The 25,185-nt window shown below is 42.1% G+C and overlaps 1 protein-coding gene across 1 annotated transcript in view; it reads left to right on the top strand.

Annotated features, from left to right (window-relative positions):
- Positions 1-25,185, top strand: part of gpcpd1 (glycerophosphocholine phosphodiesterase 1) — a 77,718-nt gene that overhangs the window by 36,905 nt on the left and 15,628 nt on the right. The window contains 5 exon segments of the mRNA XM_085981729.1: positions 1,848-2,004; positions 5,410-5,539; positions 7,684-7,738; positions 17,517-17,609; positions 21,254-21,331. Coding sequence (XP_085837855.1) covers positions 1,848-2,004; positions 5,410-5,539; positions 7,684-7,738; positions 17,517-17,609; positions 21,254-21,331 — 513 coding nt within the window.

Raw genomic sequence — 25,185 nt, 5'->3', positions numbered from 1 at the left:
CGAAAGCTTGTGATTTCAAATAAAGCTGTTGGACTATAACCTGGTGTTGTGTGACTTCTTACATTTGTCCACCCCAGTCCAACTCCGGCATCTCCACACCTTGAATATACCCAATGACTGAGCCGCCACAGCCCTCTGCGGTAGAGAATTCCAAAGATTCACCACCCTCTGTAGAAATTTATTCTCCCCTCAGTCCTGAATGGCCTACCCTTTATCCTGAGGCTGTGGTCCCTGGTTCTCGACTCCCCAGCCAATGGAAACATTCTCCCAGCATCCACCCTATCAAGCCCTGTAATAATTTTGTATGCTTCAATGAGATCCCCCCTCAATCTTCTGAATTCAAGAGAATGCAGGCCTAGTTTACACAATCTCTTCTCATAGGATAGTCCCGCCATCCCAGGATCAATCTCGTGAACCTTCATTGCACTGCCTCTATGGCAAGTATTATCCTTCCTTGGGTAAGGAGACCAAAATTGTACACAGTACTCCAGGTGTGGTCTCACCAAGGCCCTGGTCTCACCAAGGCCCTATATAATTGGAGTAACACTTCTTTGCTCCTGTACTCAAATCCAATTACATTCATTCCCTTCTTTCCCCTTTCAGACACAAATAAAAATTCACATTGGTTCACAGGTGGGCAGCTTCTACCAAGTTGCCTATGGCAAGTGGCTATTTTTGTCAAAAGATTAATCCTTCAGAGAACAGAGAAAATGAGGGAAGCCCTATTCCAGGAAGGTCTTTCGGCCCTGTGTTGACAGCACAAATCTTGATGAGCATAAACCCAGACTCAGTTGGCAGCAAGCAAAGATGCTGGGTGCAATAGATATATCTACTAATTAGCTTTGCTGGGTTCAGCCACTGAAAGCTCCCATTTTTTTCACCTTTTTTTTCTGACATGGGAGTGTGTTCCAGTTTTGCTGTCTTGGTTCTAGTTGCCATTTTTATCTTGTAATGTTTAAAAAGTTTTCTAACTCTTGGTGTTTCCTTCATTAATTGTCTGACAGAGGCCTACCCCTGAATAAAGCTGTTAAACAACAGAGTGTGAGAGCATCACATGAACACCCAGACCATAAATTTCTTGCTGTGGCAAAGAAGGTGTTGAGAGTGAGCAAAAGCTTGGTCAAAGGTGAATTTTCAAGAGGAGGTATTAGAGATACAAAGAAGGAATGCCAAAGAGTGGAATCGAGGCAGCTGAAGGCACGGCCTCTAATGGAGAGAGGAAGAGTTGGAGGAACAGTCTGAGTGGGGGTTGCAGGAGGTTACGAAGATAGGATGTCTTCAGGGCATGGAGCAATTTAAGCACAGATGAGAATTTTAAATTTGAAACATTACAGGACTGGGAGCCAATGCCTGTCAGCAAGGACAGATGTAATGGGTGAGCAGAATGTGGTGCAGGATAAAATACAGTTGGCAGATTTTAAAATCCACTGGTGTAGGAAAGGAGGCCAGCAAGGAAAGCATTGGTGTAATCGAGTCTAGGCGTGACATGGCCTGAATAATGCAGCACAGGCACAGACTTTCAGCCATTTTGGTACGAGGGATTCAAGCAGTTGTAGTAGAAATGAACACCAAATTAGAAGGCAATAACACATTCAAGGACCTTGGAGAAGAGAGGGTGATTGTGTGGTACTCAGCAAGGACAGAGGGATTGAGGGTTTAAAAAAAATAAAAATTGGGGTCGAGGGTATTGAGGAAGGTTAAGTGCTTTCCCCCCCTACTTTCACTCTTTTCCCACCCCCCCGATTGGTTTTTTAAAGAATTTTTCAATATTTTATCCAGCAAGAACAAGTTGGATCACTTGAATTTTTAAATATTGTGTAAACTCATAACACTTGTCTATTTTACAGGAAGAGTTGGGTGTAGCAGTAGTACAAGGTGATGCACTTCCAGGTCTTGTCGGAACTGCCTGTCTTCTGTCTTCAACAATTGTAGAAAAATCCAGTGGTATTATCACACTTCCCATCATGAGCAGAAATTCTAGACAAACTATTGGAAAAGTGAAAGGTATTAATATTCAAACGTAAAATATATAGTGTGTAATTATACAGTGATGGAACGCAAGAGTTATACAAATATGCATACACCATTGGACGCTAATGAACTAGTCAAGATAGCACGTGGTGGTCCCTGTCCAAAATTAGGTAAAGGTTTCCTACCATATATTCATGTTTTACTCATTTGCTTTAGCCAATAGACTAATAGTTAGAAAAGTTAAATACTGTGCATTTGTTGTATAGATTGTGCAACATAGCTGACCAGGTATTCAATGAAAATTATTTTAGGGGACAAAATAGCTCTAAGTTATTAGCACTATAATTGAGGAAATGATCACAGTTTAGTAACCTGTGAGCTGGATTGTAAAGGCTACAATGATAATGTGCTTGTGCAGTAATTTTTTAATCTTGGTCTACCTTAGTTTTCTTTGCCAATTTTATCTTCCATCCTCTTTCAACTATATTGACTGTTTGCTGAGGGCAGTTTCATCGGTCCTGGCCATTAATCATAACTAAGTAGGTGATTTTACATCACAGAAAATTTCAATCTGAAATCCATCTTTCTTTATGCTTCCAGCAGGAGTAGTTGGGTAATGTCAAGAACTGGAATTCTGTCTGATCTTTTCTCAAAATGCAGTTGTGGTCCCCTATGGCCATCTAACTGAGATCAGTTAATTCAAGGCAGACTGAATGTCAAAGCTGGCACCTTCCTCCTGAGCCATTAGGTGCACTCCCTACTATAATGCAACCTATGCTATCTGCTTATTATTTATGTAATTTGTGTATTTTTTTGCCCTATTTAAAGTCAGTGGTATGATTTGACACTTGGTTTTACAAAATATTGCCTAAAATAAAATCATGTAGCATGATAATTTGTTAGTGGTCAAAGGTTTCACTTGAAAGATAATTAACAAATATGAGTTGCATCACTATATTGAGTGTTAAGAGAATTTAAATATTGTAACAATAGACTGAGGCTATAGTTCTAGTTTATGTACCAGAAATGAGGGTTCTGGACACAGGAGTCAAATACTTGCAAGTTTATTTAGGGTTACATGAGCATACTCTCAGACAACACCTCAGAACACATGGTGACGCTTTGCTGTAGAAGATTGCAAATTACAGTCATTGAGCTCAACTTTATAGATCTCATCCTTCTGTTTCATCTTGTAACTTTCTTAAAATCTTGCTTTTTAAGCTCAGGTAAAAGGCCATTACATCACCTTCTCCATGATCTTCATTGCTGGTTTTACGTTGGTTATTATTAGCTCAACATATCAAAGACTCGGGAGGTAAACGGCTCCACAGCACAGTCTAAGGACATAACATAAACTACCTTATCTATTTACATGTACAGAAAAAGATAAACGGATGTATTCATGAGAAGATTTGAACTATCCAAGGCTATTTTATATGACCGTTAAAGCCTTGCAGATGTGTTGACATTCTACAGATATCAGTTGTTTCAGCAAATCTCTGAAGAAGCTGCCTTTTACCCACAAAATGGAGTCTTTAATTATAATGGAATCAGAATACAACTTCATCTAGCTTCTTTAACAATATGACTTAGAATATCTTCTTAGACAGTCCCTCGGAACCGAGGATGACTTGCTTCCACAATAAAAATGAGTTTGCAGGTGACTGATTAATCCAATGCGGGACCTACAGTCTCTGTCACAGGTGGGGCAGACGGTGTTTGAAGGGGCGGGTGGGTGGGATGCTTGGGTTGACGTGCGCTGCCTGCGCTTGGCTTCCGCTTGTTCCCGGCGAAGAGACTCTGTTTGGCGCCTTCCCGGATGTTTCTCCTCCACTTTGTGCGGTTTTGGGCCAGGGATCCCCAGGTGGTGGTGGGGATGTTACACTTTTTCCAAGGTGGCACCTGGGGCTCTCTTGCCGTGCCAGAGCTCCGAGTAGAGCGCTTGTTTTGGGAGTCTCATATCGGGCATGTGGACAATGTGACCGGTCCATCAGAGCTGATTGAGCGTGGTCAGAGCTTCGATGCTGGGGATGTTGGCCTGAGCAAGAACACTGACGGTGCGCCTATCCTGCCAATGGATTTGCAGGAACTTGCGGAGGCAGCGTTGGTGGTACCTCTCCAGTACTTCGAGGTGCCTGCTGTACATGGTCCATGTCTCTGAGGCATACAGGAGGGCGGGTATCACTGCTGCTCTGTAGACCATGAGCTTAGTGCTGGGTTTGAGGTCCTGGTCTTCAAACACTCTTCCACAGGCGACCAAAGGCTGCACTGGCACACTGAAGGCGGTGTTGGACTTTGTCATCGACGTCTGCCCTTGTTGATAGTAGGCTCCCGAGGTATGGCAAGTGGTCCACATTGCCCAAGGCCCTGTTGTGGATTTTGATAATCGGGGGCAGTACTGTGTGGCGGGGGCAGGTTGGTAGAGGACCTTTGTTTTACGGATGTTTAGTGTAAGGCCAATGCTCTCGTACACTTCGGTGAAGGTGTTGACGATGGTTTGGAGTTCGACCTCCGAGTGAGCGCAGACGCAAGTGTCGTTTGCATACTGTAATTCGACGGCAGAGGATGGGGCAACCTTGGATCTGGAATGGAGGTGACGGAGGTTGAACAGTTTCCCATTTGTTCTGTAAATTGGCTCCACTCCAGTGGGGAGCTTACTGAGGGTGAGATGGAGCATTGCAGCAAGGAAGAGCGCTGGTGCGATGAGACAGCCTTGCTTGACCCCGGTTCATAAGTGAATTGGGTCTGGTGGAACCGTTGGTCAGGATCACGGCTTGCATGTCGTCGTGAAGCAGGCGGAGGATAGTGACAAACTTTTGAGGGCAGCCGAATTTGAGGACACTCCATAATCCCTCATGGTTGACAGTGTCGAAGGCCTTTGTGAGATCAAAGAAAGCCATGTACAGTAGTTGGTGCCGTTCCCTGCATTTCTCTTGTAATTGACGTGCGGTGAAGATCATGTCCATTGTGCCCCTTGGGCGGAATCTGCATTGCGACTCTGGGAGGAGCTCTTCGGCCACTGGGAGAAGGTGATTGAGGAGGATTCTTGCGATGACTTTCCCTTTGGCAGACAGCAGGGAAACTCCTCTAATTACCGCAATCGGACTTGTCACCTTTCTTGAAGATGGTCATAATTACGGCGTCTGAGATCCCCTGGCATGCTCTCCTCCTTCCCCTTCCAGATAAGAGAAATGAGTTCATGAATTCGCGCCAGTAGTGCTTCTCCGCCATGCTTTAGTGCCTCGGCGGGGATTCCATCTGCTCCTGAGGCCTTGTTGTTCTTCAGTTGTCGGATGGCCTCTTCAACCTCATGCCGGGCTGGGGTTGTGCTGAGATGGTGGTGGGTAGCATGCTGTGGGATGGAGTTGAGGACACTCGTGTCTTTGGAATATAAAGTAATAACCACTTCTATCTCTATTTATTCATCTGCATATATAGTTGACTACATCGTTATTAAGCCCGTGGAAGGCTATATTTGTGACATGTCTCCTTCGTTGTCCAAGTATTGGAAACCAAGAATGGCTTTAGATGTTGGGCACAGAGGCGCTGGAAATTCAACATCTGCAAAGTAAGTGTTAAATTTAGTTGAAATCCTTTTCAAATTTTGGCAAACAAAGTAAAGCAGTAGTGAGCTTTGTGTAACACCTTTTGTACTCTGTGTTCATGCCAGGTTAGGTGTACAGCAGAAAATTCTTCAAATGTGCCCCAAAACTGCACAAATATCAAACCACAAGAGCATGTGGTGCTGCTGTTGCACCATTTCCATTTCTCACCTTTAATTGTATATTCTTATAAACCAATATTTAGCTAGTTTTATTTTCTTGGAGGTTAATCAGCCTAGCATGAACTATTTGCCAGGATATGCCACATTCACTACTCTTATTAATACATCAATATAAAATTTAAAGGATCACTAATGTTAAAACTAAGGCTAGAAATTGTCATTTCACTCCATCAGAATAGATACAAGGTTGGGACAAGTTTAAAACCTAATGTTTGATTTTGTTGAAATAGTTATGGACAGTATTGGTAGGTTCAAGTTGCTCAAGACTGGAATAATTACATTATTAAAAATCTTGCATCTAAACATACTTCATGTGCAGAACTTGACTTCCCGTTGTCTAGTTTTGTCTCACTTTTTTTCTATTATAAATTCCTATGCCACATTTATTATAGGGATTTTTCTATGTAATTTTAACATGCTTTAATAATGCAATCTGGTTGCTTGGTGGCTTTGCACAGTCTTTAAACATTTTCACAGCTCCTTTCTGGAAATTTTCAGTCGGTGCCGCATCTTGTTTTTTTCTTCGGGTACGTTTTACTTTCAAATGGGAATCATTTTTTAATTATAATGTAAATATTTTAAAAATCTCTTAGCCTCTTCTATCCCTCATTCTTTTAAATTTCAATAAATATTTAATAAGCATCTAGTGCCAGCTGGCACTGTTCAGTGGCAATTTTTTGTTACAAATATAGTATTACAAAGTATTTACAGCACAAAAATAGGCCATTGGGCCCAGCAGGTGCATGCCAGTCTTTATGCTTCACATGAGCCTCCTCCTGCCCTCCTCTAACCCCATTAACACATCCTTCTAGTCCCTTCTCCCTCAAGTGTTTATCTAAATTCCCCTTAAATGCATCTATGCTAGTTGCCTCAACTATAAGATAATTGTAAGGGCATATAAAACATTTGTGATCATATGCCACTGCTTCTCTGGGCTTTGACAACTTCATGTCTCCTGCCCCTTTAACTGTGGGCCTGGCATGGTTGTTACTGTGCTTCCTTCCCTCCTGACTTCCACGCTGGCTCCTGATGTAAGTGGTAGGACCACCATCCCCCCAGCAGTGCTGCTTGAGATACATCTCTGCCTAGATAGGTGGAGCTATGAGAGTAGAGACTTGTTTATATTGTGGGTGGGGGAGAGAATCTGGACAAGATCCCTTTTTGTATTTGTGTTTTTTCAAATTTCTCTCTCCTCATTCTTCACCTCCCTCCCCTTTCCTCCTTCTCTGCCTCCCTTCATCCAACGCCACCAGTGGTGGATGTGTGTAATTACATGGAGTTTGCATAGGTGTTCTGATGAAGGGTCCCAGACCTGAAACATTAACTCTGTTTCTCTCTCCACGGATGCTGCCTGGCCTGCTGAGTATTTCCAGCATTTTCTGTTGTTTTATATTTCATGTAAATTTGGACTGATAAAGGAAATATAAAAATAAAGACCGAATTATGGATTGATCCAATTATTTGCCGTCTTGTAACCAGCTTCACCTAAAAGCTGTACTTGGTCTTGACTCAGTGTAATGCCACAGGAGGTTGACTTGTCCTTTTGAACTGCCTTTTGCTGGGTGGTCTGACATGGCAAATACAATGAATGTGCCTGGTCAAATTTTCCTATAATTATTTTAGTAAAGCAGAAGCAATCATGCAAGGATTTTTAAAAAACACCTATTTACCCTCCCTAAACAATCTGTTCTTCGTACTCTATATTGTGTTTGACCTCTCGGCCGTAGATAGAAAAGTGAATTTTTGGGGGTATTTTTAGAATTTATTTTTGTTTCCATTTTAATACAAAGTGCTATTGCTTATTAATGTTGGGAATTAAATATTTGGTTATTCCACTGTTGATTTATGAAATTATTAAAGCTGTACATATAGAAACAACATATTACACTTTAATAGTGCTGATTTTTGTCAAAAAAATTGTATTTTAGCCTCGCAAAAGTCAGAGAAAACACAATAGCTTCCTTTAAAAATGCCGCTAGTCACGTAAGTAATAAAACAACTCTGCATGCTTTTCCAGTATATGTTGCTTTAAAGTCACAATAAGCACATACATTTCCCCAAAGGTTTATTTAAAATAATTTTATTGATGTAACTATTTGTTTAAAATGATTCATATGACCAGTATTGCTAGCCTGTAGCTCATGGAGTTAAATTTATGGCAGTTTTGAAGTTTAGATTTTGTTTTCAATATAGGAAAACTTGCTTTATGTTACAACAAATGGATAACATGAAAGGCAGATTTTAAATCCTGAGAAGTGAATAAAATTGTACAAATGAATATCTTGCCACCTAAATGAGTGGGGAAACATTGGAGATAGTGGCCATTTAAAAGTTTGCTGTTAAGCAGACCTATGGCCTTACTGCAGTACCCACTACATGTAAAACCTCATTTTATAATGTACCAAAATTCTCTCTTTTTTAGCAGCAGCAGCTTATTATTGGCAAACTAGAAATGGTTCTTTTTCCAGATGTTATGTTCATTGCTGTAGCTATTTCGTGGAGAGCCTTTTTAAAAAAGGTCTTACATTAATGTATGGCAAGCTTCAGTTAACACTTGGGTTGTCCACCTCAGTCAAAGATTGCATCCACATTCTTCTTTCGTATGATAAGCATCCACATTAATGGACAGTGGTGGGAATTCGAGACTTTGTGTAGGTGAAGACATGGGTTGTTGCATTTTGGAAGATTTTTAATTTCTGGAGGAAGTAGACTGGGAGAGCATGAGAACTTGAGCTCGGATAATGGTTAGGGTTTTGACAGAAGTGGGTGATGTTGCAAAGATGAAAGAAGGCAGTCTTGGTAACCAAGCAGATGCAGGGAAAGGATTAGGTTGTACACAAAGATTCAGATCCTAAGGACCTAATGGGTGGGAGCCTACGAAGTGAATGGGTCAAGGTTGGAGGCACGCGTGTGCTTGATAAAAGCTGAGGAGCATGATTTGGGCTTTGCTGACATTAAGGTGGAGAAAATCTAGTGGTTTTTAAGTTCCTCATTGCAGTGGTGGTCTTGGAGAATTGAATCTGTGTACAGTATAAGCAGTAACCTACACCTGGGATCGGAGCCTTGTTTTGCACATGATGTCTGACCCATCTAAACCAGTGGTTCCATGTGATCTTAAATTCCTTACTTATTGACGCTTAAAATATTTGCTCTTATTTCTGCTGAGTTACTGCACTTAATGTCCTGATAGTGGATTAACTTTGACAATCAGATAGGGCAGTGATCAGGCTCCATTTAAAAGAAAATCCTATGCCTAAAATTGTATCTTGAGTTTTTTGTCTCAGGAAATTGATACATGGAATCTACAGCACAGAAACTGACCGTTCGGCCCAACTTGTCTTTGTATACTCCGCACAAGCTTCCTTCCACTCTAATTATCTCATCCCACCCTGTCCCCATATTCCTTTATTTTGTTTTCCCTTGTGTATGCATCAAGGTTCCCCTTAAATGCATTAATAGTATTTCCTTCAACCACTTCATGTGGTAGCGGGTTTCACATTCTCCCCACTCGGTGTAAAGGAATTCTTTCTAAATTTTTAATTTGACCTGTTGGTGGCCATCTTGTATTTATGTCCCCTTATTTTGGACTCCCCCACAAGTGGAAACAGTTTCTCCATGCGCACCTGGCTTAATGATACTGATCTAGTTCTAACAATATTGAGTTCTACTAAACCTTGCTTTCTTCTACTAAAATGGCCCACCACTGTAGGATCATCCTGGAGAGCAAAGATAGCCCCAGGCTCCTTTCTGTGCCATCAACCACCTCCTTATTAAATCCCTTTCCCTTGCCCCCTTCAACTTCACCTCTAACAACAGGGGTGAGGAGCTTGTGGCTTCTTTTCATCTCCAAGTTAGAGACCATGTGATCAGCTGCTTATGCTGCTTTTTCCCTTGCGCATCATGCTAGACCACCCTAGCCCTGAACCCTCATCTCATTTTGTCCCCATCATCCCCCAGCTTACTCCTGAGCTCATCTCGTTCATAAAACCTAGCTTCTGCTCCCTTGACGACATTCATACTAACCTCCTAAAAAGCCAGCTTCTCCTTCCTGGGCCCCATTTTACCTGACCGTTCATATTCTCTCCTCTGACAACCCCTCCCCACCCCCCCCCCCCCCCCCCCCCCATTTAAAAAATCACTTATTAATCCTCGGCCCTTGCTAACTACCGTCCCATCTCCAACTTCCTTTCCTAGCCAAGGTCCTTGAGTGTGATTCCAGATCTGGGCCCACATTCCCCGTGTGAATCCATCTAATCTGATTTTCTGCCCTTCCTATAACACTGGAAAAAATAATGAATGACCTTCTCTAAGTATGATTGTTCAGCATTGTCCCTCCTTGTTGTCGTCAGTTTATGATCCTCCACCAATGCCTCTCCTCTCGTCTTGATCTATGGTACTGCCCTTGCTTGTTTTCATTCTTAACTACCACTGGCTTCTCTTCCCATCCTATACCATCATCCCAAGGATTCATAGTTAGCCCCCTCTTTTTTTCACTACATGCTGCCCTGACAACAACATCCTAATCCATGGAGTTAGCTGCAAGTGTGCCAATAGCACCCTGTTCTACGTCTCCACGATCTCTCAAGGTCTCCTACCTCCTATCCTGTCGGACTGCTTGTTCATCATCCATTCTTGTAGAAGCTATGGCTTTCTCCACCTAAACGTTGGGAAAATTGTAAGCATCATCTTCCGTCGTTTCCACAAACTCCGTACCCTTGTCACTTGATTCCACCCCCCTCCCTGGAAACTGGCTGAACCAGACTGCTCACAGCCTTGGCATCCTGTTTCACTCAAAGCTGTGCTTCCGACCTTATATCCTGTCCAGCCCAAAGACTGCATATTTCCACCTCTGCCTCTACCTTAAAGGACTTGCATTTGTATCATGCCTTTCATGTCCTCGGGAAACCCCAAAGCGCTTCACAGCCAGTTAAGTATTTTTGAAGTGTAGTCACTGTTGTAATTTAAGAGAACCTGGCAGTCAATTTGCACAACAGCGATTTGAGATTTTTTTTTCCAAATGATACTGGTTGAGGGATAAATGTTGGCCAGGACACGGGGAGAACTTCCCTTCTCTTCAAATAGTGCCATGGGATCTTTTACATCCACCTAATGAGGACAGGCAGGGCCTCGATTAAATGTCTCATCTGAAAGACTGTGTACCTCCATTGCAGCGCTCCCTCAGTACTGGACTTGAGCACATGCCTAGCTAATTCAAATGTGAGCATGCTACTGCTGAGCCAAGGTTGATACTATCTTAGCTGATTTTGCTGCTGAAACCCTCATTCATGCCTTGGACACCTCCAAGCGCAATTACTCTAATGCTGTCCTGGCCAGCCTCCTCCATTCTCAACCCTTTGTAAAGTTCACCTAATTCAAAACTTTGCTGCTCATATCCTATCACACACTAGGTCCTACCTGCTCATCACACCTGTCCTCACTGGCTCTTGGCACCCCTGGCCCCTCACACACTTTAAAATTAAAATTCTCACCCTTGTGTTTTAATCCCTTCATGATCTTACCCATCCCTATATCTCTAACTACCTTCAGCCCTACATCCCCTCTCTGTTCCCCTGCCCCCCCAGCCCTCCACTCTCATTCTCCAGACTATGTGCAACTTCCCTTCGCCCCATCATCGGCCTAATGTTTTTAACCACCAAGATCCCTCCCTAAACCCCTCCGTGAACATAAGAAATAGGAGCAGGAATAAGCCATTTGACCCCTTGAGCTTGCTCTGCCATTCAATAAGATCATGACTGATCATCTTCCTCAACTCCCCTTTCCTGCACTATTCCCACATCCCTTGATTCCCTAAATATTCAAAAATATCTTGAATATACTCGACGACTGCGCCTCCATAGCCCTCTGGGGTAGAGAATTCCAAAGATTCAGCACCCTCTTGAGTGAAGAAATGTTTCTTTATCTCAGTCCTAAATGGCTGACCCCTGGGTCTAGACTCCCCAGCCAGGGGAAACATCCTCCCTGTATCTACCTTGTCAAGCCCTGTAAGAATTTTGTATGTTTCAATGAAATCACACCTCATTCTTCTAAACTCCAGAGAATATAGGCTTAGTCTACTCGATCTCTCCTCATTGGTTCCTGGGATTGGGGGGTGAATTGTCCAGTCTGGTGAACCTTTGTTGCACTCCCTCTATGGCAAGTATATCCTTCCTTCAGTAAGGAGACCAAAACTGTACACATTACTCCAGATGTTGTCTCACCAGGGCCCTATATAATTGCAGTAAGACGTCTTTACTCTTATACTCAAATCCTCTTGTGATAAATGCCAACCTACCATTTGCTTTTCAAATTGCTTGCTGTACCTGCATGTTAACTTTCAGTGATCCGTGTACAAGGACACCCAGGTCCCTCCTGAACACCAACATTTCCCAATCTCTCACCATTTTAAAAAATACTCTTGCTTTTCTATTTTTCCTACCAAAGTGGATAACTTCACATTTCTCCACGTTGTATTCCATTTGCCATATTCTTGCCCACTCACTTAGCCTGTCTATATCCCCTTGAAGCCTCCATACATCCTCCTCACAACTTGCATTCCCACCCAGCTTTGTATTGTCAGCAAACCTGAATATATTACATTTGGTCCCCTCAGCCAAATCATTGATGTAGATTGTGAATAGCTGAGGCCCAAGCACTGATCCTTGCAGTACCCCACTAGTTACAGCCTGCCAACCTGAAAATGACCCGTTTATTCTTACTCTGTTGGTTAACCAATCCTCAGTCCATCTCCATCTTCCTCTGCTTTAAAGTTCCTAAAACCTATCACTTTGACGAAGCTTTTGGTCATCCCCTCCTAATCTCCTCTGGCTTGATATCTGTTTTCATTGTGCCTCTGTGAAACACCGTGCGATCTTTTTTACATTGAAGCCCTGCATATATAAATAATGTTGTTTGATCTGATAACTTCAATGCCCCAGCTGGTTTCCAGAATTAATCAGACGTAACGGCACAGAAGGAGGCCATTCGGCCCATCGAGTCTGTGCCGACTCTCTAGACAATCCCATTCCCCGTTCTATACCCATAGCCATGCAAATTTATTTCCCTCCAGTGCCCATCCAGTCTCCCTTTTGAAAACATTGAGTGTCTCCGCTTCCACCACTTCCATTGGCAGTGAGTTCCAGGTCCTCACCACTTGCTGTGTTTTAAAAAAAAAAAAAAAAAAAAAGTTTTCCCTCACGTCAACCCCTGTATCTCTTGCCCAAAATCTTCAATCTGTGTCCCCTAGTCCTTGTACCATCAACTAGTGGGAACCGCTTTTCCCCGTCTAGCCTATCCAAACCCGTCATAACCTTGTACACCTATCAGATTGCCCCGCAACCTCCTTTGCTCTAATGAAAACAAATCCAGCTTTTCCAACTTGTCCTTGTAGCTAAGATCCCCATCCGCGGAACCATTCTGGTAAATCTCCTCTGCACCATCTCAAGGGCCTTCACATCCTTCCTAAAGTGTGGTGACCAGAACTGGACGCAATACCCCAGTTGTGGCTTAACCAGCGCTTTATAAAGGTTCAACATAACTTCTCTACTTTTGTACTCAGTACCTCTATTTATGAAGCCCAAGATCCCATGTGCTTTGCTAACCACTCTCAATATGTCCTGCCGCCTTCAGGGACCTATGCACATTAACTCCCAGGTCCCTCTGTCCCAGCACACTCTTTAAAACTGTGCCATTAAGTGTATATTGCCTCTCCCTGTTCCTTCTGCCAAAATGCATCACCTCACACTTCTCTGTTAAATTCCATCTGCCCATTCTGCTAGCCTTTCTGTATCCTGTTAGTCGATTGGTATCCTCCTCACTGTTTGCCACACCCCCAAGTTTGGTGTCGGCGGCAAACTTAGACATTCTACTCTATTCCAATATCCAGGTCATTTTATATATCTAAAAAAAAGCATTGGGCCCAGTACTGACCCTTGGGGAACACCACTGTCTACCATCCTCCAGTCTGAAAAACAGCCATTTACCACAATTCGCTGTTTTCTGTCCTTAAGCCAATTCCTTATCCAAGCTGCCACTGACCCACCTATTCCATGAGCCACAATTTTGTTAACCAGCCTTCTACGTGGTACTTTGTCAAACGCCTTCCTAAAATCCATGTAGACAACATCCATTGCATTCCCTTCATCAATCCTCCATGTTACTTCATCAAAAAATTCAATTAGATTAGTCAAACAGGATTTGGCTTTTCCAAATCTGTGTTGGCTCTCCTTAATTAGCTTAAACCTCACCAAGTGCCCATTAAATTTTTCCTTGATTATTGTTTCTAAAACTTTACCCACCACTGATGTTAGACTGACCGGCCTGTAGTTACTAGGATTGTCCTTACACCCTTTCCAATCCTTGGGCACCTTCCCTGCATCTAGGGAACATTGGAAAATTATGGCAAGCCCTTCTGCTATCTCCTCCCCCAATTCCCTTTGCAACCTAGGATGCAAGCCATCTGGACCAGGCGACTTATCCACTCTAAGCATACCCAGCATTTCTAATACATCCTGTCTATCAATTTTCACCCCTTCCATTGCTTCTACCTTTTGCACTTCTACCGATATTTTGTCAGCATCCACCTCCTTAGTAAACACAGATACAAAGTACTCGTTGAGTATTCTAGCCTTGCCCTGTGCCTCTAAGCATATATCACCTTTTGTCCCTAATAGGCCCCACCTCGTGCCATTCTACTCTCATTCTCTTTGCCCCTCCCCTCCCCTCCCAATCATCCAACAAGCCCTTGCTTTGGTTCCTTTACCCTTCTCTCTTGTTGGAATATACCTAGCCTGTACTTGGAACATCTCCTCCTTAAAGATCACCCATTACTCTTAGTTTTTCCAATCAGTCTTTGGTTCCATTTTACCCTGGCTAGATCCTTTCGCATCCCATTGAAGTTAGCCCTATTCCGGTTTAGAAGTTCCACTCTAGATTGTTCCGTGCTCCTCTCCATTGCTAATCTAAATCTTATGATCACTCGTACCCAAGTGTTCTCCCACAGACACTTGGTCAACCTGGCCCACCTCATTCCCCAGCACCACATCCAGCAATGCCTCCTTCCTACTTGGGCCAAGAACATACTGGTCAAGGAAATTCTCCTGAACACTTCAGAAATTCCTCCCCGTCCTTTCCCTTTACCCTAGCATTATCCCAATCAATATATGGGTAATTAAAGTCCCCCAATATCACCACTCTGTAGCTCTTGCATATCTCTGCTATTTCCCTGCAGATTTGCTCCTCTACCTCCCTCACTATTTGGAAGCCTTTAGAATACCCTTGTGTGATCATACCCTTTTTGCTCCTCAACTCTAACCAAATGGATTCTGTCCTTGTCCCCTCAAGAACACCCTCCCTTTCCAACATTACAATGTCTTCCTTAATCAGCACTGCCACCCCACCCTTTTTTCCTTCCCTATCTTTTCTGAGCACCTTGTACCCTTGAATATTACCTCACCATTTTTAAGCCACGTTTCTGTTATTGCCACAGCATCATATTGCCACAGTTTTCTGCATAAGTCATTGGTTCATGTTCAATGTCCACATGCAAATTGGGAAGATTGTTGCATTCACCTACCTTTTGGTAATTTAACCTCATGTCGAAAGCATTGTACCTCTCCCGTTTTTCCATGCTCTGAGCTGAATTAATTAGTGTTTCCTTTTTTTTGTGTGTTTATCTGTTTCGTCTATCGACTCTTGTGTGCTTTGGAGCACTAAGGAAGGTTAAGTGCCACCAAATCTTCAGTGGCGTGAATTACTTAATGACAATGTCCATTGTTTTGAAGAAGGGTCAAACCCGAAACGTCGGCTCAAATTTCTCTCCACGGATGTTGCCTGACTTGCTGAGTTTTTCCAGCATTTTCTGTTGTTATTTCGGATTTCCAACATCTGCAGTATTTTGCTATCGTTCCATTGTTTTCTCCCTTGTTTGGATAATTGTATGTTCATTTGAATGTTGAGCAATATTCATAGAATGAAGACTAGAGTTGATACTTTTTGGGTTTTTTCTTATTTTTCGCATTTATTACTTTTTTTGGATTTGCAGGCTATAAATTGCGCACATGGCATAGGATCTTAAAGCCAAGTCTAATTCGGCTGTCATGGCCCCAGTGATGGCACAACACCTTATACATCAGATGTTTTCAGTGGCTGTAATTGTTGAACCCTTTAGTTATTTCACAATTACAACATGCAAATTGACACCACATTAGTATGATAAAAGTTATGGTAGTGCTGCATTTTTCATAGGTGTTGGCTGGGTGCTCTGACTACAGTATTCTTAAACATGGAGATGGTTAATTGTAGGAATATCAAATAATGCCATCAAATCATATAAACTGGAGACTGCTTTAGAGTCAGTTATTCAGGAGCTTCTACAATATGCTGACCTCTGACATGGTTTGCACTTTGCTACAAAATTTAAATGAAGTTGTGCTCTTGGCACTTGTTGGTGAAAGGACAGAGTCCAGGACATCATGTTTCATTAAAAATACAAGATTCCTTTAGACTATGAGAATGGCATGCCTTTTCCACAAGCCAATATCGGGGAGATCGATTTGCATTCAGATGGATCTGGATGAATTAAGTGAATGGGCCAGCGAATGCCACAATGGAATTAAATCTAGATGAATTCACATGGGTATAGGAAATGGTTGCTGTGGATAAGGATGAGTTATCCAACTAGATCATAGATGGTGCCTGCTGTCATCTTGCCAACTGTTTTTATATCCTATTTTGTACTATTAATGCGTAATAGTGATCATCTGATGGGGGCCCACTGAAATATAAAGTGCTTTTTGCATATATTTTTCTGTTGCTTCAGCTGTAGTGTTACAATCCAAGTTAAGAGTTGTCGCATTATTTTTGATAATTGGAATGCATTGTACCTGGGAACAGTAGGTCTGGGCCTATGACTTTGCACATTCCCCTATAGTGTCAGCTTGATTCAGCTGGAGGGATTTTGCCTAGGAAGCACAAGGTTGTGCTTTTCAGGCCTCTACTGAGACTTGAGCACATAATCTAGGGTGATACTCCTCTAAGTTCTGAGGGAGTGCTGCATTATTGGTGTTGTCCAGCTGAAATATTTAAACCAAGCTGTGTCTACCTGTTTTAATGGTTCAAGTGGACGTTGGTGCTAATCGCATGAGGTTGGAGTTCTCCCAGTGTCATGGTTGCCATTCCTCTGTTAATCATCACCAATTAAAAACTCATTGATCCATTGTTATGTGCAAAATGACTACCATGTTTACTTGTGTAAGTCATTGGGAAACTTGGAAGTATTTATAAGAGACATGATAAAAAGACTTGTGTTTATATAGCACATTCACCCATGGAATTTCGTGATATTTGGTTGCGCCATTAGTGAAGTGATGAGCAGATGCTAGGTATGTCCCTGACGGGAGGGGAAGTCAGGCAACAAGACATTGTAGGATAAGAGAAGAAATGGAGAAAAATACTTCCACGTTTGAGTAAATTAAGAAAACTTCTATATTTTAAAGGGTTCATATCTTTGTAATTATATTGGTGTAAGCGTCTGAAGTCCTGAATATATTGTTTGTGTTACTGTAGAAACCGTGTAAGATATATATTGACTGTTTTTAAAGTTTAGTATGACAGAAATGTAATTCCAATTAATGAGATGTAAATCAGAATCTATTCTGAAACGGGCATGAAATTGACAAGTTGATTATTTTACAAGACTTCAGTTACACCAGTCAATTGCAGTACAGTACCTAGAATATAAAGAGATGTATTTGATTTCTTTCAGGGTGCTGCCTTTGTAGAATTTGATGTACATCTTTCAAAAGACCATGTTCCTATTGTATACCATGATCTCACCTGTTGTATATCAATGAAAAAGGTATGTGATTTTTCTTTCTTGCACTGTCTACATATCAGATAAGCCAACTGCGAGCATTGTGGAAGCAACATTCCTTTAGAGTACTTATGAGCATTGAGGTATCTGTCCTGTGGTCATCTAGTGTGGTGTGACAGACACAGCTCTCCTAGGTAATGGGGGCAGTACTTCACCTTGTTTTAAATATATCTCTGCAGCTTGAAGTTATTGTTTGTTTCTAGTAAGAGTTTTTTTAATCTTTGTTTTTCTGAATCAGATCTTTCCTGGATTGAAAGCTACAAAATGGCAATAGGCCTTCTAGCTTATTTTGGGTGGTAGTCATGTCTGCTATTGAAGCATAACATGGCTGCAGCTATTCTTTTCCTCAACAACAGCAACTTGTACTTGTATAGCACCTTTTTTAAGGTAGTAAGATGTCCCAAGGTGGTTTACAGGAGCGTTATCAAACAAAATTTGATACCGAGCCACATAAGGAGCTATTGGGGCAGATGGCCAGAAGCTTGGTCAGAGAGGTAGGTTTTAAGGAGCATCATAAAGGAGGAGGAAGAGGTGGAGAGGTTTAAGGAGGGATTTCCAGAGCTTAGGGCCTTGGCAGCTGAAGACACAGCCCCCAGTGGCGGAGCAATTAAAATGGGGGGTGCTCAAGAGCCAGAATTGGACGAGCACAAGTATCGGGTTGTAGGGCTGGAGGAGATTAATCATCGGGGTAACTTCTTGCCTCGACTGTTATGTGGTGTTGTTTTGCATACAACAACCACTTTTTTCTCTGGCTTCTCCTTTAGATAAACCTATGGTAGCCTTTTGTGGTGGCTGTTGACTTGGGGAGATAGTTCTAATTTCCTTATCTCAGAAGGCCTACTGACTCCTTTGGTGGTTACTGGCATTCATTGTTCTTTCTCCATAGCTCCTAGCAAGGTCATGAGGATGCTGTTCTTGAAGCTGATTTTTGATCTTGACCCATCCCAAGCAAAATGTATTGCTGTGTGGGTCAGGCAGCATAATCTTCAGGTTCTGATGAAAGGTCATTGACCTGAAACGGTAACCCTATCTTCCCCTCTTCATAGATGCTGCCTGACCAGCTGAGTGTTTCCAACATCTTCTGTTTGTATTTTGACTTTTGAATTTCCAGCATCTGCAGTGTTTTATTGCTGTGCCTGTGTAACAGAGTCCCTTCAGAAGAGACCAGGTTTCTTTTCCAGATACTTTGGTATACTGAAATGGTAAGAAGGTTATCCTTGATCTGTGACACTGGAGCATACTGTCCAAAAAGTTGTTCAAATTGGTGAACCTTGTGCTCACCCTTTTAGACAACACCTACAGGAACTTGGCTGCACTTGTTTCCACATAACCAGAGGGCCACTATGCATGAACTATCTTAATTTCTATGTCCAAGGGCAAAAAAGTTGTCAGTATTGGATGTTTTTTGGATTTGCATCTGTCCAATACCTTACTTTACATTATCTAAAATGGTATCCTCAATGCAGCTTTAACTACATGTATGTCTGCCTGATTGACCTCCGTCTCAAAAGTCAGCATTGGCAGCTATCCAAAATATATTCTGTGCTTCATGTGTTGGCATACCAAATAATGTAACAAATGTAATACTGTCACTGGTTGTTCACTAAGATGAGGTTTAATGCTGGTTTGATTTCATTTGTTTGGAAATCACAAAGATGATGCAGGTTCTAGCAATAACTCAGTTGGTTCATCATGTTGAAGATGTATTTTTGTCATGTGGAATATGAGTTTAAATCTAGCCCAGAATGATCAAGATAAAGGCCTAGAAATGCGCCTCCTGTTATCGCCTCCGGGAGGCGATAATGGGGCGCTAAGCGGTGAGAAGATCGACTATATTCGACGGGAGGTTTGCACCGGTGGTATGGCATTGTGCTGCGATCTCCTTCGCCCGGAGAGCCCCTGACCTGAACTTCGGTTCCACCCCCTGCAGCATAGCTGGGCGAAAACACCAGCAACTGCAGGAGGTGTTCATCAGCAGGCCGGGCACTTCGGGGGCGATGCTTAAAGGCGAGGTGGCCGAGGTAAGTGTAAAAAATTCTGAAATGCACTCTTTTTTTTCCCCCCCTTTGTCTTCGCCAGCGATCGATCAGCCCGGCGCCCTGCTGCAGTGCATCGGGCTGATCGGCCGGATCGTGGCTGCCGTTGGGGACCAGGTAAGTTTTCCCCTTGCAGAGCCTGCAGCAATGGCTCTTCCCTTTAATGCAGTGAATGAGCCTTCCAATGCGGCAGTGCTGCACACCTACCACCCCGACTGCTGCCTGTTGCGCTCCAGGAAGGAAGTGGAGCGCTTGATTTAGTGCTCCACTTCCTTCCTGGAGTGCAAACCCTGAATATTTTTTTTAAAGTTAGCGCCCCAAACGGCGTGATGCTGAATTTCTCCAAGTATTCTTCCTAATAACTATGGGGATTACAAGAAATTAATGTGGGCAATCTTGCCCCATTTCCTAGTGACGACAGTCCACAGCATAAAATTGCCTATAATTTGGCACTAATGGGCAAATTTAGTCTAATACTGCAAGGATGGTTAGTATGGGAATGTCACTGTAGTGCAGGTACTCAAGGTTTGGAGGAAGCTTTGGCCTGCGCTCCATCCAGAGTACTTGGTGTTGACACTGGTTGTAAAGATAAAATGCTTTGTGTCCTAGGACTGGCATTCCTGACTAAGTTTTAAAAGAACAATTGTTAAGAAATGTGAAGAGATGCAGAAGTATGTTTATATTCAGTACTTTGAGAATAGTGCCAGTTAGTAAAAACATATGAAATGAAATAAGAAAAGACCATTCAACCCATCCAACCCAATCGCATTCTGTAAATGAGAAAGAAAGAACTTGCATTTCTTTTGCGCCTTTCATGACCTCCGGACGTTTGAAAGCGCTTTACAGCCAATGAAGTACTTTGGAAGTGTAGTCACTGTTGTAATGTAGAAAACATGGTAGGCAATTTGTGGAAAGCAAGCTGCCACAAACAGCAATGTTGTGACCAGATGATCTGTTTTAGTGATGTTGGTTGAGGGATACATATTGGCCAGGACACTGAGAATAACTTCCCTGCTGTTCTTTGAAATCATGCCATGGGATCTTTTACATCCACCCGAAAGACGGCACCTCCAACAGTGCAGCACTCCCTCAAAACTGCACTGGGGTGTTAGCCCTGCTTTTTGTGCTCAAGTAGTGGGGCTTGAACCCACAGCCTTCTGACTCCGACTAGAGAGCTACCCACTGAGCCACGGCTGATGCTTAAATGAGGCCCATTTGTTTAATATAAGTTAATGGGTTAGTCTTTGAGAATTATTTCCTGCTTTTTGTTCAGGTCTAGCTGCTTCTTTTGCCCTTAATATTTTTGCCTGTGCCAGTGAAGGATTAGAATAATGTATTTCCACTGGATTTGATCTTTTGAAAATTATGTAATTTTATTGCCCCATTGGAAAAACATTATCTGCTTTAGGTCAGTCAAATAGCACAAACTCTCCGCTTGTGTAAATGTTAGATTCTATTTTATTAATGTAGTGGAATTAAGTCTTGTGACTTAACTAATTTTTAAATAATTTTCATAATCTTCTGTAGCAACAGTTTTTGTGGGGTTTTTTGAATATATTGCTCACATTTCCAATGTGGCTTTTATGTTTTCAGAAAATGGACAAAGAATCTTCAGAATTGTTTGAAATTCCAGTAAAGGAACTTACATTTGTACAGTTACAGCTATTAAAGGTAAGAAGCTATATAGAATAGTACAGCACAGAAAGAGGCCATTTGGCCCATTGAGTCTGCACTGGCCCTTTCAAAGAGCAGTCCAGTTAGTCCCACTCCCCTGCTCTTTCCCATATAGTTAATATCTAATAGCAAAAGCAAAGTATGCTAGACTGATATGGATGACAATATAATGATAGTACTGCACAAATAATAAACATGACTACAGTTGATAAAAGCATCCACAAAACTATTTCATGTCATACCCATCACTCGACCTAATGCACAATGAGGAAAAGCCAAGGTGTAATAGTCAGCCAGCCAGTTTGGAATTTGCACATTAATGCACACAAGCTTTTGTCATCAGACCTAGAAAATTGACTGGCATGGTCTGAAATATCTTGAGAGAACCGCATTTATTTGAAAGAAAGACTTGCATTTATATAGCACCTTTTGTGACCTCGGGACGTCCCAAAGCACTTTGCAGCCAATGAAGTACTTTTTTGAGGTGTAGCCAATGTTGTAAATTTGCATGCTCTCATGGGGCAATATTCAAAGCCTGGCACCTCCTGACACAGCTGTAAATTCCAGTGGTATACAAAAGTTTGATCAACCTCTTGATAAATGTGTATAGGTGAGCCTTAAGTGGTAATTCCAGAAAAATTGAAGGAGATAGAAGTCCAGTATGTTTGTTAAATTCTGAACTTCCTTGAGGATTATTGCTCAGTATAATTGGCCGAAACATTAAAGATCTGTCTTTTTAAATACTCCGTATACCCACGTAGCAGTGAAGATGGGCATGAGGTATACATTCTGTAAACCAGTTACGCAGCCGCCCCCCCCCCCCCAAAAAAAAACTATGTTAAATAGACATCACCTGTTCTTTCGGTGACCAGGTCCAAGTTAAAATGGAATAAAAGACATCAATTTAACTTTGGCTAGTTTGATGGAAAGAAAAGTCTCTGGTTTTGCCAGATAGCTAGATGCCTCGCTTGTATGAAAAATGTCACTTTAAGGAAATGAAAGGAACAAGGAAACAATCGCACTGCCTTTGTGCAGCATGTATGAGGCACTTTAGCCTCTTCTCCCAGAAGGAATTGAATCACCCCAATCTTCACGCCAGTCTGCTGATGTGCAAGATTTTGGCACATGGATGAAGAGACTGAAAGCAATATGAAAGTAACAGATGTGTCTCTAAACAGTGGCTAACAAATTGGATGAGTCCATATTGCAGGAGTTGGTAAAAGATTTGAGGGAGGGCAGTGTGGAGATGGAAACAGTGGCCCTTACCTATCTGATAATGGAAGCAGTTGGGAAGTGGCCTCTTTCAAATTCTTGGGGCACTCAAGTGCTGCTTGTAGAACTCCTTTCCAAGTTACCAGTTTTTGCTGTCGGGGATCAATTATGCTGTAATAGTCACTTCATTTAGTGATCTGGAAAACCACCTTCATGGCCATACATATTCTGCCACAAAACATGGGTCTCTGTGGCCTTAATAGCCATTATGACACCCCAGAGTGACAATAAGGAGAATGAACATTTCAGTGCAGTACTTCTGAAATTCCATTGTTATGTTCATCCCCTGATCTCATCTGCAATCATGGGAATGGGTTCCATGAGGATCCAAGTCAACCAGTGGAGCACCATGCAGCAAAGAGAATAAGCAATGAAGGCCTGAGCGAGTCAGCTAATTGTGGGAAATTTGGAAACGCAATGAAGACTGCTGGAATTGTTAAGGCATATCAAGTAGCTCTAGATAACTGTAAAGCTGTAGAGGAATAAAAGCCAATTTACTGCCAGGTGAATTTGGATTAGGAATGCAGAGACTTGAGTGCTAACATTCTTTATCCCTGTTGCTGTTACTGGAAGTTTATTGGTTCTTTTAAATGGAAACATAAGATAGTTTCAATAAATGCTTTACCTACATTTGTGCACTTTTGTTTAAATACTTCTAAAGTGTGTGTTTCTGATTCTTTCACCACCACAAAAATAATTCCAATAAAAATATTGAGTCCTCCTCTCAAAAGCAAAAGTAACCCCTCAGGGCAATGGATTAAAAGTACCGTCAGCAATATAATGTCAAATATATTTATGTACATGCTTGAAACCTTCGTGTTTTTTTATTGAATCTAGTAATAACTTGGTAATACTAAAGACTAAGAACATTTTACAAGTGTGGATCAAGAAAGAGCATTGGCTGAGCTTGATCAACAGCCCACTATAATTTCCACTATTGTGGCGTCTTCCCAATTTATTTAATCTCCTGAAAAAGGTAAAACCTTTAAGAAGCTGAAGTCCTATGAAATTTCTCCTGGAACCTGAAGATTATTTAGCAGAACTTGATATTGATTTAGCATTGCAGTCTACAGTATTCAACCCTCATTGATTGCACTCCATTACTGACTCAGCAGAACTGGAACCAGTATTGCATATAGAGTATTTGATTACCTGGCTCTATGGTTATAACTTTCCATCCCATTCCTAACCAGACATTCATCCATCTTTTTCAAAATATATTTTTAAAAATTTGCTCCAGACTTTCTCCTATGATTTTATACGCTGCCCTCCCCACCACTCCCAATTGCAGTGCCTGCCCTTCCAGGAGTAGAGTTGCACAGCGCTTCAATGTCCTCCATTACCTTTACAGCTATTTTTTTTCTAAAGGGCTCAACATTATGTTTGATTTGGAGTCTGTTTCCCATATCTGGTACTCTCAGTATGGACAAATGCTTTTAATTTCTGCTCTTGCTTCAGGCTTGCCAGTTTTATACCAGTTGTGCTAGTTTTACTATCCTCTTTCGAGTAACCTACTTGTCTGTTTTAAAGACTTGAACCGCATCCCTTGTCAACTTTTCTTCAAATATTAATCAAATTTTGTGAGCATTGCTTAGTCTTTTAAGTCCTAGAATCGTGGTTGGCGGTGCCCAAACTTGTATGGAATGGTCCAGAAGGTGGTCTTGCATTAGTGACAAACTGGATAGAATCTGTTTAGTTTCTATTCACTGCATTGAAAGCTATCTCACTATTAATTAGTTTTATTTATTGACCACATTCTCATTACAATGGGACCTCAGTTATTGACCAGAATTTTCACAGGAGCTGGGTTGTTGCATAGAATTTATAGCACAGGAACAGGCCATTTGGCCCAACTGGTTATGCTGGTGTTTACTACTACAACAGCAACAACTTTTATTTATATAGCACCTTTTAACATAGTAAAACTTCCCAAGGCACGTCACTGGAGCGTTATCAATCAAAATTTGACATCGAGCCATATAAGGAGGTACTAGGGCTGGTGGATTCCACATTCTCACCAGTCTGAATAAAGAAGTTACACCTGAATTCTTTATTGGATTTATTTATGGTCCTTGGTTTTGGATTCCCGCCCCCCCCCCCCCCCCCCAATAAGTGGAAACTTTTTTTTGTCTACCCTATCTAATCCCTTTTATAATTTTAAAGACCTTCTATCTGGTCACTTCTCGGTCGCCTTTTTTGTGTTGAGCAGCCAGATTTCTTACGTGAAATTCTTTCCATGTGTCACCTCTGTTAATTACTACAATTTCATGTATTCTCATTTAGGACCTCAATCAATTCTGAGTTTACCTTCAGTTGGCTTGTCCGTGTCAGTTGCCACTGTTCTTATTACTAATTTCCACCAAAATTGCTTTTGAGATCGGGCTAAAAATTGACGGAACTTGAGTGGTAGCCTTGCCTCCCTCTTGGGGTGCTGCGAGGGAATATCGCGGCGCTATGTGCCGCGGTATTGCAGGCCTTCCTCCCCTTAAAGGGGAGGGGCCTTGTGCAGCGTGACCCGGGGCCCAGCTGGGGACCTGGGGCCCAGCTGGGCTCCCGGAGATCGGGAGTGCCGGCAAAAG

This window comes from Somniosus microcephalus, chromosome 3 (genome assembly GCF_052327205.1).
Source record: "Somniosus microcephalus isolate GS21.2 chromosome 3, FLI_Smic_1.0, whole genome shotgun sequence".
NCBI classification, from domain to species: domain Eukaryota; kingdom Metazoa; phylum Chordata; class Chondrichthyes; order Squaliformes; family Somniosidae; genus Somniosus; species Somniosus microcephalus.
Note: the sequence above shows the minus strand (reverse complement) of the source record. Positions and strands in the feature narration are given on the sequence as shown.